Below are 15189 nucleotides of genomic sequence, written 5' to 3' on the forward strand. Positions count from 1 at the left end.
TATCCTTCTTATTTCTATTTTCAGATCTTGAGTTGATACTTATCCATTTTTTCCCTCTCTTTCTCTTCAACTCTGGTATCCCATGGTATTGCGACATCAATGAGTGATATTTTCTACTTGACTTTGTCAATCAACGTCACGTCTGGTCTATTTGCACGTATCACCCTATCTGTTCTGATACCATAGTCCCAGAGGATCTTTGCCTGATCGTTGTCTATCACTCCCTCAGGTTGGTGCTCCTACCACTTATTACTGCAAGGAAGCTGATGTTTCTTGCACAGGCTCCAGTGGAGGGCTTTTGCCACTGAATCATGCCTCTTTTTGTACTGGTTCTGTGCAAGTGCCGGGCATTCGCTTGCTATGTGGTTTATGGGTTAATTTTGCGTATTGCACTTCCTACATATGGGAGAGATGTTATTTCTGTCTATCGTTCTTTGAACATATCTGGTTCTTAGGGCCTGATCTTGTGCCGCTGTTATCATTCCTTCAGTTTCCTTCTTTAGCTCTCCCCTCTGTAGCCATTGCCATGTGTCATCGCTGGCTAGTACTTTAGTCTGTCTCATGTATTGTCCGTGCATTGGTTTGTTGTGCCAGTCCTCTGTTCTGTTTGTCATTCTCCTGTCTGTATATTTCTGGGTCTTCGTCTACTTTTATTAGTCCTTCTTCCCATGCACTCTTTAGCCACTCGTCTTGACTGGTTTTCAGATATTGCCCCAGTGCTCTGTTCTCGATGTTGGTGCAGTCCTCTATACTTGTATCCTCTCCCTCCTTCCTTTCGTGTTATGTATAAGTCTACGGTGTCCAGTATTTGCTCTTGGGATGGTAAAAAATTTGCTTTGTGTATTGTCATATGTTTCCTGGTTTTCTGATCTATGCTGCGGAGTTCTGCCTTCGTCCATTCCACTATTCCTGCGCTGCATCTGATTACTGGCACTGCCCATGTGTTTATGGCTTTTATTATATTTCCGGCGGTGAATTTTGACTTGAGTATCGCTTTGAGTCTGCATATATTCTTTCCTGTTCGTGTCCTTCATCTCTTGGTGTTTTATATCCCCTCCTTCCATTATTCCCATGTATTTGTATCCAGTCTCATCTATGTGTTTGATGTTGCTCCCATCTGGTAGCTTTATCCCTTCAGTTCTCGTTACTTTGCCTTTTTGTATGTTGACTAAGGCGCATTTTTCTATTCCAAACTCCATCCTGATGTCCCCAGATACAATCCTTACCGTCTTGGATTATTATTATTATTATTTTTATTATTATTATTATTATTATTATTATTGTGAAACAGAACCGCCTGGCACATATTTTTAATCTCTCTGGCATGAGAAGAGTATTCTCCGGGAGACTGCTTCATAAAACATTAGTTCAAAAAAGGTATATTCCACCTGTTCATTTAAAGATTGTGAGCGAAGATGAAAACCAGAATTAATTATAGCCTGGCTGGTCGAGTTCTTTTTGTTACAGTAGAAGATGTCGACTGCAAAAATAAAATGAGAAAAGATCCTATTCAGACCAGAGGGATTCTCAGAAAGATAGGTTCTTAGAGGAGAGAGAGAGAGAGAGAGAGAGAGAGAGAGAGAGAGAGAGATTCTCAATACACGCGTCAAGGTGATGTACTTCAGACCTAATTAGCAGGAGAACTTTTTTCTACCTGATTGACAATAGTTCCTGCTGGCTCCAAAGAAACGAGGAACGGGCGCCATTATCATCTGTCATTCATAGCCGGCAAGGCTCTGTTTCTCTTCATCTTCTTTCTTCTACTCCTTCTTCTTCTTCTCATTCTCTTGGTGCCGCGTGCCTTTGTTCTTCTGGCTTCCTCTACTTCTCATCCGCTAACTTCGGTTGTTCTTGGCTGTCCAGCTTCTTCAGCTTAATCCTGCTCCGTTGTTCGTCTCACACTTTTTCGAAAGGAAAAGAGATCTCGACGTAGTTAGGTCTCTTGCTTTGTTTTCCTGACGAAGGATAATGAATTCATCTTAATTGCATAACTTTTATACTCTTTGTTCACTGTCTTTTCAAAATCTTTGTGGTTCTTTGTAGTGACAAAGCTGGGCTCCTAATAAGGTGTCGTTTTTTTTTGTTTTTTTTTTTAATAACTTCATCATGTTTTGTGGCTTGGCAGAGAAAGGCATATTTTTTTCTAGGTGCAGTACCCCTTAGAGGAGTAGTGAAGTCACGGGGGCGCACTGTAGGCATTACTGAAGGTTCTCTGTAGTGTACCCTTCGGCCCAGTAGCTGCTGCAACCCCTGTCATTCTTTTGATCGTACCTCCATTCATTTCCTCTTTGTTCCCTTCCGTTTTCTGCCACGCCCACTCACGCATCTCCTCCCGTTTTCTATACCTTCCACAGGAAACCCAACATCTTCGACAACATGTTGGCGATGATGGAGAAATACGCCAACAACCTCGAGGCGTTGGTGGACGAGAGGACGGACCAGCTCATCGAGGAGAAGAAGAAGACGGGTGAGTAGTAGGATGATAATAATGACAACTAATAATAATTATAGATTGCAACCTCCTGGTGCTTGTAAGAAGTTTTCCACCAATTTAGTGAGTTTGGTGAATTTTCTGTCATCGGGGAATACCTGAAAATTGATTGTGTACAATTTTATTTTCACTTTTATTTATATTTTTTTGGAAATTGATTGATTATACAATTTTATTTGTATTTATTTATTTATTTTATTTAAGGAAATTGATCGATTAGAATTTTATTTGTATTTATTTTGTATTATATTTGTTTATTTTTAATTTTCTATTTTTATTTTCTGTCATCGGTAAATGTCTGAAAATTGATTGTGTAAAATATTTTTTCTTGGAAATTGATTTACTAAAATTTTAATTGTATTATTAATTTTTTTAAATTTATTAATTACAATGTTGTTTGTATTTATTTATTTATTTATTTGTGGAAATTGGTTGATTTCAATTTTATTTGTGTTTATTTATTTGTTTATTTATTTTTGGAAATTGATTGTTTACAATATTATTTGTAATTTATTTATTTTTTATTTTCTCTCTTCGGTAAAAGCCTGAAAACTGATTGTGTACAATTTTATTTTTATTTTTTATATATTTTTTGGTCGTTGATTTTTTTCAATTTTTTTTAGTACTACCTATTAAATTGATGGATTACATTCTTATTCTTGTGGAAATTGATTGTTTACAATTTTATTTGTAATTCATTTATGTATGTATTATTTATTTATTTTTGCCACCCCCCGCACCAATCGTATCCTTGAACTGTAGAAATCTGCTAAAGAAAAGGATTAGAATTATTTTCATTTCGTCATCCTGGTGAATTTGCCATCTTCTAAAGACCACAGACTGAAAGAATGACAAATGAAGTGGCCAAAACACCTCCTCCAGATGGCGGTGAAGAGAGAGAAAGAGAGAGAGAGAGAGAGAGAGAGAGAGAGAGAGAGAGAGAGAGTCGAAAACATCCCTTTGCCAGACTAGGAGGTGTTTACTCTCTGGCCTTGAGTAAATACGCCGCTGTTTGCTTCGACAACATTAAGAGACCTCCCCCTCCCTCGCCCCCCTCCTCCTCCTTTATCTTAATGTTGGTGGGGGTGAGAGAGGGGGTTGAGGGAAGGGGGGGGAGGTAAAGATTTTAATTGTTTGATGAGTGATTCTAAGCCATGAACATAAAATGATGATAGTTTAGATTTCAAAACACACTGTTGAATAAAATAAATATTATATATAATATATATATATAAATAAATTATATATATATATATATATATCATATATATATATATATATATCTTATACTATATATAATTAATTATATATAAAATCATACATATAAATATCGACATAAAAGATTATAATCACACCAAACAGGTTAAAAAAAAAATAAAAAAAATAATGGACCACAAAAAAGTCGAAACCGGTTCCGAAAGAAAGAGGCTCCACCAACCTACAACCTATCCATTACTCTATCCATGTGCTTTCTAATCCCTCCTCCAGAGGCGCTGCTGTACGAGATGCTCCCGAGGTACGTGGCCGAGCAGCTGAAACGGAGGTTCGGAAGGTTCGAGGGGCTGCTGAGAACTTCGACTGGCGTCAGCCATCTACTTCAGTGACATCGTCGGCTTTACGGAGATGTCGGCCGAGTCGACGCCCTTGCAGGTGCGTGGACGGTGAACCAGTCGTCCTTAAGTTTTAAATTTTTTTTTTTTTTTTTTTTTTTTGAGATGGTGCTATTTATGTGTGTGATTATCATGAAGTTTTTTATATGTGTATATGAATATGTAGATATATATTATAAATTAATTATATATATATATATATATATATATATAGATATATATATATATATATAAATATATAATATAACACCCTCAATTCTTAATGGCATAAGACTTGCGTTACGAACTCAACTGATTAATTATACGTATATATTATAGTAATAATCTCTTAACCACGGACCTCACTTAATCAAATCTCTCTCTCTCTCTCTCTCTCTCTCTCTCTCTCTCTCTCTCTCTCTCTCTACACACACAACAGGTCGTCGATTTCCTGAACGACTTGTACACCTGCTTCGACTCCATCATCGGCAACTATGACGTGTACAAAGTTGAGACGATAGGAGACGCCTACATGGTGGTATGTGAAGCGAAGAATAGATTATTATTAGTATCATTATTAGAAGTATTTTGTTTGTTACAGTAATTACATGTTAATGTTGAAAAATAAGGCCTGGAGGTATATCTGCTAATTGCATAATTGAAATACAGTTTGCAAAACTACTTACCTGTTCATGTTGAAAAATAAGGGCTGGAGGTATATCTGCTGATTGTATAATTGAACTACAGTTTGGAACAGTACTTACCTGTTCATGTTGAAAAGTAAGGCCTGGAGGTATATCTGCTAATTGCATAATTGAAATACAGTTTGCAAAACTACTTACCTGTTCATGTTGAAAAATAAGGGATGGAGGTATATCTGCTAACTCTATGATTGAACTACTAACTCGTAACGTTGCATTTACCCTTCATTGTCACTGTCGACTGATATTTTGTTACCTGTTTCTCGCCACAGGTGAGCGGACTGCCTATAAGGAATGACGACCAACATGCCGGGGAAGTAGCCTCCATGTCCCTCCACCTGCTGGACGCCATCAAGCGCTTCAAAATCAGACATCGGCCTAGCGACACGCTCAAACTACGCATCGGTCTCCACTCAGGTAGAGGAAAAGGGAAATGAGACACATAGATATGTGATGAATGTATAAATAAAGGCCTTTCGACTCCTCGCCCTTTTTCCAGTCAAGGACGAGGCGTCGAAAGGCCTTGCAGAACTCCATCTAATGTCATCAACTAATCCTACTTCAGGTCCAGTCTGCGCCGGCGTCGTGGGTCTGAAGATGCCCAGGTACTGCCTTTTCGGCGACACCGTCAACACCGCCTCCCGGATGGAGTCCACGGGGCAAGGCAAGTGAGAGAGAGAGAGAGAGAGAGAGAGAGAGAGAAGAGAGAGAGAGAGAATCATTCTCGTATGCCACCCATTTGCATGAATTTTATGGGAGAGTAAGTTGCTCATAGTGGCTATAATAATCTTCAACATACAATCCCAAAAGAGTAAGAGAGAGAGAGAGAGAGAGAGAGAGAGAGAGAGAGAGAGAGAGAGAGAGTTATCCAAAACCTTCTGCAGCTTGCTAGCACCCACATGAGTTTCTTAATACACCAGAAGGGCATACCCAGCAAGTATTTTTACGCAGAGAATCTTGCACTGAGGATAAGAGAAGACATCAAAACTTTCTGAAAAGGTATTGATTTGACTCTGAGGTGGCATAACCCTCTGAGCATATTTATATAGTCAGCAACTTTCTTAAGTCGAATGAAAGGCAAATGTATTCAGGTATGTATGCTGGGAGATCTAGCACCCTCGAAAACCTTCAGAATAAATTAACTTTTAAGGCGCTGTTACTAGAATCTCGCTGTGCATCCAGCATGAAATAATTTTTTGAAAACTTCGCCAGAAATCCTGCTACAATAGGCCTAGCTGCCTACGACGACGGATTGTGTAGACATTTAAGTTTAAACTTTTGTGAAGGACTACAGACTTTGTAAACAAGGATTGTAAACATGAATGTTTGTCTCTCTTTTTTTTGTCGTTATATTTTTGCAAGTGTATGAGGAAGACAGCTTGGTGTTTTTCATCTTGGTGTTTGTGTGTGGGATGCTTTTCATCTTGATGTTTGTGTCGGCACTTTTCATCTTGATGTTTGTGTCGGCACTTTTCATCTTGATGTTTGTGTCTGTACTTTTCATCTTGATGTTTGTGTCTGTGCTTTTCATCTTGATGTTTGTGCTGGATGCTTGTAAAAATAAGGCTAATAACAAACGTCCTCTCATTAGTTGTTTTTGGTAAAGTCAGAAAACAAGATCTTGCAGAACTGTGTTAATAGACTTTCGTACTCACCACGTTAAAAAAAATTTTTAAACTTCGAAACGAGTATTGAAAGTAAGGTCGAGAGGGAGAAGTCCTTGAAGTCCTCAGAGTACCGCAGAGATAAAGCTAGAGTTTCGAGTCCTTAGGAGGAAGTTCTTGCTCTTAAGGAGAACGAGAAGAGAATCCTTAGAGGGTCCTCGAGGAAGGAGCTCTCTTGACTAACAGCCTGGAAAAAGTTTAATGATGAAACTCTCGTGGTGGTGGTGGTATACTTAGGCGACCCTGCCTTCGAGGAGCCGAGTGGAGATTTGTTTGTGATCCTTTGGAAAAGGACCTTAAGATGCTATAAATCAGTTCCAGAGGACTTTTATTTCCTCTCACACAGTTGGACTGCGGAGCGGTCTTCCCGAGGATGTTGTGCAACTCGGATCTGAAAAGTTCCTTAAACATTCTCCTTCTCCTTTTAATCGTTTACTTATATTTTTATCTATTCGTTTATTGATTGGTTCGTTTATTTTCGTTTTATAACAACTGATCTCGTCTTTCTGTATTTCCCTGTGCCTCCTGTAACTGCTTTCAGATGAACACATTTTCTTTGGGAACCTTGAATTTCAAGTCAGTGGCCCCTTTGGTGGGCTTGTTCCATATGAATAGGGATGTATCTTCTGCATACAATAATAATAATAATAATAATAATAATAATAATAATAATAATAATAATAATATAATAATAATCTAATGGATGAGCACAGGAAGAACACCTATCCTTAGTACAAAAAGGCAAGAGTAAGGGAAATATAGCCAGTAACTACAGGCCTATCACCTGCTACCATAATGTGGATGTTACTAACAGGTATCATCAATGAAGGCTATACAAACTACCTAGAGGAGACAAACACCATCCCCCACACCAACAGAAGGCTGCAGAAGGAAGTGTAGGGGCACAAAAGACCAGCTCCTGATAGACAAAATGGTTATGAAGATCAGTAGGAGAAGGAAAACTAACCTAAGCATGGCATGGATAGACTATAAGAAAGCCTTCGACATGATGCCACACACATGGCTAATAGAATGCCTGAAAATATATGGGGCAGAGGAAAACACCATCAGCTTCCTCAGAAATACAATGCGGAACTGGAATACAATACTTACAAGCTCTGGAATAAGACTAGCAGAGGTTAATATCAGGAGAGGGATCTTCCAGGGCGACTCACTGTCCCCACTACTCTTCGTAGTAGCCATGATTCCCATAACAAAAGTACTGCAGAAGATGGATGCCGGGTACCAACTCAAGAAAAGAGGCAACAGAATCAACCATCTGATGTTCATGGACGACATCAAGCTGTATGGTAAGAGCATCAAGGAAATAGATACCCTAATCCAGACTGTAAGGATTGTATCTGGGGACATCAGGATGGAGTTTGGAATAGAAAAATGCGCCTTAGTCAACATACAAAAAGGCAAAGTAACGAGAACTGAAGGGATAAAGCTACCAGATGGGAGCAACATCAAACACAGATGAGACTGGATATAAATACCTGGGAATAATGGAAGGAAGGGATATAAAACACCAAGAGATGAAGGACACGATGAGGAAAGAATATATGCAGAGACTCAAGGCGATACTCAAGTCAAAACTCAACGCTGGAAATATGATAAAAGCCATAAACACATGGGCAGTGCCAGTAATCAGATACAGCGCAGAATAGTAAGGAATGGACGAAGGCAGAACTCCGCAGCATAGATCAGAAAACCAGGAAACATATGACAATACACAAAGCACTACCCCAAGAGCAAATACGGACAGACAATACATAAAACACGAAAGGGAAGGAGGGAGAGGACTACTAAAGTATAGAGGACTGCGTCAACATCGAGAACAGAGCACTGGGGCAATATCTGAAAACCAGTGAAGACGTGTGGCTAAAAAGGTGCACATGGGAAGAATGGACTGATAAAGGTAGACGAAGACCCAGAAATATACGAAGACAGAGAAAGACAGAACAGAGGACTGGCACAACAAACCAATGCACGGACAATACATGAGACAGACTAAAGAACTAGCCAGCGATGACACATGGCAATGGCTACAGAGGGAAGAGCTAAAGAAGGAAACTGAAGGAATGATAACAGCGGCACAAGATCAGGTCCTAAGAACCAGATATGTTCAAAGAACGATAGACGGAAATAACATCTCTCCCATATGTAGGAAGTGCAATACGAAAAATGAAACCATAAACCACAAAGCAAGCGAATGTCCGGCACTTGCACAGAACCATACAAAAAAAGGCATGATTCAATGGCAAAAGCCCTCCACTGGAGCCTGTGCAAGAAACATCAGCTACCTTGTTAATAAGTAGTACGAGCACCAACCTGAAGGAGTGATAGAAAACGATCAGGTAAAGATCCTCTGGGACTATGGTATCAGAACAGATAGGGTGATACGTGCAAATAGACCAGACGTGACGTTGATTGACAAAAGATGAAAGTATCACTCATTAATGTCGCAATACCATGGGACACCAGAGTTGAAGAGAAAGAGGGGGAAAAAATGGATAAGTATCAAGACCTGAAAATAGAAATAAGGAGGATATGGGATATGCCAGTGGAAATTGTATCCATAATCATAGGAACACTAGGCACGATCCCAAGATCCCTGAAAAGGAATCTAGAAAAACTAGAGGCTGAAGTAGCTCCAGGACTCATGCAGAAGAGTGTGATCCTAGAAACGGCGCACATAGTAAGAAAAGTGATGGACTCCTAAGGAGGCAGGATGCAACCCGGAACCCCCAAACACTATAAATGCCACCCAGTCTGATTAGAGGACTGTGATAGAGCAAAAAAAAAATATAATAATGTAAAACGAACACCATAAAATTACTGAGTATAACTTATTTACTTGTATTTACATATTAATTATTCAACACTCGAGTACTTTCAGGCTCTATCTCTTGAGAAAGGGCCACAGACAGGGCCTGGAAGTACTCGAGTGTCGAGTAGAATAATACGTAAATACAAGTAAACAAGTTATACTCAGTAGTTTTGTGAGTTTCCTTTTACATCTTCAGAAGAAAACTGAAAGAAGTTTTGTTTGGTTCAATAATAATAATAACAATAATAATTTTAGAGGCTGTGCAATTTTGTATGATGCCAAGATAGATCTCATGGAAAGTCTGAATGCAGAGAACCTTTCAATAGAATTATTCTAAACAATTCACGAAGGCTTAAACGTGAAGTTGGCAGGAAGCAAAGTTGAAAAGTCTTTTGAACAAAACAAAATCTTGTTGTGAGGTGTGTCACGCCCCTCCTCACCCACCTCCCCCCACATTCCCCTTCCCACAAGTTAGTCTTGACATTATTATATTAAATAAATATTTTTAAAGTCTTGTCTTTATTAAATTAATTATTTTGAAAACTGGAAAAAGGATTCTCACATAAAATTTGACATTACTGAAGGGAGTTTGTGACGTCCTTTCGACGGTTAAACCCCTTAGCTGCTGCACCTGCATTTTATAAGCCTTTTACTTCACCTCCGTTCCCCCTTTCGTTCCTTCGGTCTTGCTGTCCAGCTCCTCTGACTATTAATTCTTATTAGTTTTCTAGGTCTTCTCTACTTTAGTTGAATGTTTGTTTTTAGAATTCTAGTGTGATTTAAAGTCCGGGGATATGGGTCCACGGTTGGATTTTTAAATCGTTCAGTTTTTTTGTTTTTTTTTGGCGGGGTCGTTTGTGGGGAAGGGGTTAGAGATGTTTGTTGTCACGGATTTAAATGTAAAAAAAAAAAAAAAAAAGCGCGTGGTTTTCCCGGTATTTGTGGAAGAATAAATGACGGTGAATTTTTTTTTCTTTTTTTATGGAGTAAATTATGCTAACGAGCGCTCCTTTGTATGCGTGGAGAAATTATAACTGATTTTGGCGTTACTTCATTCGTTAGCTGCGCTTGTTTCATTGACAGGAGTTTGAAGTTTCTCTCTCTCTCTCTCTCTCTCTCTCTCTCTCTCTCTCTCTCTCTCTCTCTCTCTCTCTCTCTCTCTCTCTTCTCTTCTCTTCTGGGCCTATCTGCTTATGCTTCGTACTACTTTCCTGAAAGGTTCAATATATATATATATATATATATATATATATATATATATATATATATATCTATATATGATATAAAATTTCTTATAGAGATTTTTCTACTTTACTTCAACTGTACACTTCGGCAGCTGCTGTTAATTCATCATAGCATTCCCAGAGTACTAAGTAGTAACCAAGATCTCCTACAGGACTCCTACAGGACTAATACTATATGTTTCCCTTGCAGCTCTGAGGATCCATTGTTCCTGTACGTGCCGTGACATCCTGGCCAACCTCGGAGGGTACTTCCTGGAGGAGCGGGGCAAGGTCAAGATCAAAGGCAAGGGGGAAATGACCACCTATTGGCTGACTGGTAAGTTGTGGTTGTTTCAGTGGCTGGAGTATTGATATATGTGTACCATATGTTTGTACATGTTACATACACCACCACCCCACCAATGAAAGATTTCTAGATCTGCCACTGCTGATATGCCAACAGAGGGTCTGTATCAATGGTACATTATCTTTTCTTTTTAATGTCAAGAATCTAGCAATATTTCCATATTGTTTCTTTTCTCTAAGAAGGGTCTGTGTATGATAGTAGCCTTAATATGATATTTGTCTATATCTAATAGACCTAGGTACTGGCCTAGGCAGTCTCTTCTCTCTATAGAAGCTATTCAGCCTTACAGTTAATAGAACTAGCAAGTAGGCCTCGTCAGTCTCCTCTCACTATATAGAAGTTATCTGGCCATAATCAAAATACTTATACTTTGTGTGTACCTACCCTCAGGGGAAGACCCGGAGCTCAAGCGCCACAGGGAATGGTCTCGCCGTCAGAGAGGGATCTCGAGCATCGGTCTGGCCAAGAACGGCTGCGTCGGGGGCCTGCGAGGGTCCCTGAGATCCTGCAAGAACGTCCCGATGTCTCTGCCGAGGACGCTGAGTCTAGAGTCTCCGAAGCGTCTCCGGTTTGCCATGTCTGAGGAACTGGCCACTCGGGTCGTGAAAGAGGTGAGAGAGGAAAGGGACTCCTCGTCCCCACCGCCCCCCCAGTCACCAGCCTCTGACGACTGCACCGTTCGGAAAGTGAATCTGGAAGTGAAGCGTAACTCGTGCCCCTGCATCAAGGAGCACCACTCCCTAATCAGCAGTGCCTTAGTGGCTCCCACTCCTCCTCCTCCTCCTCCTCTTCCCTCATCAGAAAAGAGGGCTTCGATCTCCGTTACCACTGGTACCATTGCCCATCTGGAGGTCCCCGTCTCCCCAACTTCCGGTGACGATGATATTTTGTCTGCTAGTCGTAGAACTTCCATCAGTGAGGTGATATCGCGTCCATCCAGCCTTGTGGAGGGGACCGACGACCAGAACACTATAAAACATTCAACGGGAGAACCGCCGCCGGAGGTCCAGCCTCAATCGTCTTGCTTTGATGCTGATTTCTCAAATGTTCCTGCATCTTCCTCTTGTCAAACTACAACACCCACTAATCTAGATCTCCCGAAAGACACTGGCAAGAGCAGTCCATTTAGCATCGACTTGACAATACCCTTGCCCGTAACCCCAAGTAGATCAGCCTCGACGAGATCTGCCAGTACCTCCAGCGCCATGCCTGTGACCTCGTCCCTCCTGGGGTCTCGGTTTTCCGTCTCCACCAACGGCAGCAGCAACATCAGCCTCATAGGCAACGGCAGCGGGAGCGGCGGTACCGGCAGATGGCGGTCGCACAGTGTGGTACCGCTGGGTCTCAGAAGCGCCACAAGTAGTAGCGAGGCCCTGCCTGCAACGGCTTCGTCCTCTTCAAATGCCGACGCGAGCGAGACCCGGGCACCGCGCCTCAGATACTGTAGTAAGCAAGAAGTGTGCTCAACATCAAATGACTGTGAGGAGTCGTCCCCTCTACTGTCCAGTGTAGTTAACTATAGAGTGATTAACGAAGTGCACAAGCTTCCCGACCGTGAAACACCCGTGTAGGACTTCCCAAAGGCCACTGCGAAGTGAATGTTCGTCTTTCCTGAGAGTAACTGCATATAATATAGAACTCCTAAACTTGCCAAGTGTCAACCCTCTTGATAAATGACCACCCCAGCATTCAGTATCAACACAAAACAACACAAATCAGCAGTTGCATCTCCATGACTGTAGATGGCACAAAGTAAGTGTTGGGGTATTTTGGAGGCAGCAGTGATGGGTTATGGGTTAATGATAGAGAAACATTACTGAAAGTGACAGCCTGTGCATTTTCCAAGGAACACTACAGGACTTTTGTGTGTGTGTGTGCATTGCAGTGAATTGTAGATATATTAAGTGAATGGAGTGCAAGATGTAAGGGTTAAATGGTGTATTTGTTTGTGTCTTGGAAAAAGGGTCCCATTTCAGAGGCTTTGAGCAGATTATAACTGGATTTCTGACACAAACCAGGTAATCTCACTGCAAACTACAGATGTTATTTCGTGCATAATTATTGATGGATATGCCGTGGCAAGGAAAAGACAATGAAGTGTGAGACACTTCTAACACAACGTCTCAATTCCTGAGTGACTTTGCCATTGACAGTGAGATGCCGTGCGAGGATCTTGTGTCCATAGTGACTCTGCCATTGAAAATGATGGAAATTATTAATGGTCGTCAGTAGCCTAATGGCAGTTGCCTGGTGACTGTTCTTCTGGACTCCTGTGTGGGCATCATCACCTGATGAGGAAACTGCTGAGTCCTCGAATCTAGAAACTTGTAGCAAGAGTACAGGAGTGTTTTTCAGCCTAGTTTTTTTTTATTGCAGATTTTGATAACAGAGGAAAGTGAGATTAGCAAAGATTTTTATATTTCAACGCCTATACCAAGAAAGCGGTCCCCAACCCCCTTTTTAAACGCATGGTACCATGTGGATAGACCACCATATATTTCTAAGCTTAGAGTTCTTTTTTTTTTTTTTAGAATGTTTCATACCGAGTTTGAACAATCAGTAGATTTCTGTGAGAGAGAAAAATATCACGTGGACAGATCTTCCCGTTCAAATTTCTATATACATATATTATATATAATATATTATATATATATATATATATATACATATATATACATATATATTTCTGACAAAAAATTTAACTTCTTTTAGGGAAGACAAAATGGAAACAGATTTAGACTTCTTCTAGGGAAGACGAAATGAATTTAGACAAAACCGATGGAATTTTTTTATATGCCAATGAAGTATATGGGTAATATTTACCCTTACAAGAGAAATTATATATTATTATTATTATAGACTGACTGTGTACAATGCAGGAACTTGCAGAGCATATTTTTTCGACCTTCTGTACTGAAACTGCTCTATATTATATTTAAAGATTGCTATTTGTCTAACTTATCATATATTTAGCTTTGCTCATGGTCTAGTTATGTATAATTAGAGCTGTCTAAGGTCTAACTATATATTTTTGGGCTTTCTTGTGGTCTGACTGTATTCCTTTTAGACTTGCTCATGGTCTATAATTCAGACTTTTAGACCTGGTCGTGGTCTAAAATTGATCTTTAGACCTGTCCATCGTCTAAAACAGACATTTAGACCTGTCTATGGTCTAAAACTCTAGCTTTTAGACCTGCCCATGGTCTAAAACTGACATTTAGACCTGTCTATGGTCTAAAACTCTGGCTTTTAGACCTGCCCATGGTCTAAAACTGACATTGAGACCTGCCCATGGTCTAAAACTCTGGAAAATAGGCCTGTCTATGGTCTAAAACACATTTAGACCTGTCCATGGTCTAAAACTCTGGAATTTAGACCTGCCCATGGTCTAAAGCTTTAATCAGTGTCCTTCAATTGTGTTAGGTTAAATCTGAAAGACATATATATTATATATATATTATATATATAATATATATATATATACATATATATATATATATATATATATATATATATATATATATATATATATATATATATATATATATATATATATATATATATATATATATATATAAGAGCTCACTCCTTACCAGGAGGCAGCTTTGATTGTAAAAACAACTGGTGTGTGACATTATCATCTATCGCCAGAAATACCTCAGTTACCCCCTATGGATTCGTCTGTCTTCAAGAGAAAGGGATAATAATCGTGGACTATAGAATTATTAATAATAATAATAATAATAAGAGAGGCTGAGAGTTATTCTTGCTGACTGTGGATTGTTATGATGGATATTGTAGCAAAACGAAATAAAATTAATTTGTGAATGAAAAGCCTTTTGTTTGTTGATTCAAAACCTCTCCGGAAGTATGTGCTAAGTGTGACTATTGTGGTGTTAAAATTCATAAGTGTGACTATTGTAGTGCTAGAATTTATATGTATGACCATGGTAGTGCTAAAATTTATAAGTATTTTCAATGTTTCCCGTAGGCAGATGCCGGGTACGGATACAACAGAGATTTTTTTTTTTTTTAAATGCCTTGCCCACTCAATAAGTCTTATCACCGTCAACAACAATAGACCGATGCTCTCAGCCAGAGCTCGATGATAGTTATACGTTTCTAGGTCCGATGACAACTTTATTTACGACACTTATACGTTTGTAGGTCCGATGACAACTTTATTTACGACACAATGACTTTCATCAATTAGAGACGAAATTACTATGAATAACACGACGTAACTGAAACGTATAGTATATTAGACACTGGTATGAGAACGGGAAATTTACATAGGTCTAGGAAATCGTATCGAATCTGT

The 15189-nt window shown here is 39.6% G+C and overlaps 1 protein-coding gene across 1 annotated transcript in view; it reads left to right on the plus strand.

The window, feature by feature from the left end:
* The window catches only part of LOC135214277 (guanylate cyclase 32E-like), a gene marked incomplete at its 5' end in the record, with an annotated part of 104568 nt that extends 91077 nt beyond the window's left edge, over positions 1 to 13491 (plus strand). The window contains 9 exon segments of the mRNA XM_064248398.1: positions 2355 to 2467; positions 3980 to 4035; positions 4038 to 4070; positions 4073 to 4141; positions 4520 to 4618; positions 5054 to 5198; positions 5347 to 5445; positions 10713 to 10838; positions 11259 to 13491. Coding sequence (XP_064104468.1) covers positions 2355 to 2467; positions 3980 to 4035; positions 4038 to 4070; positions 4073 to 4141; positions 4520 to 4618; positions 5054 to 5198; positions 5347 to 5445; positions 10713 to 10838; positions 11259 to 12439 — 1921 coding nt within the window.
* Positions 13492 to 15189: the final 1698 nt, after the last annotated feature.

This window comes from Macrobrachium nipponense, chromosome 45, assembly GCF_015104395.2.
Source record: "Macrobrachium nipponense isolate FS-2020 chromosome 45, ASM1510439v2, whole genome shotgun sequence".
NCBI classification, from domain to species: domain Eukaryota; kingdom Metazoa; phylum Arthropoda; class Malacostraca; order Decapoda; family Palaemonidae; genus Macrobrachium; species Macrobrachium nipponense.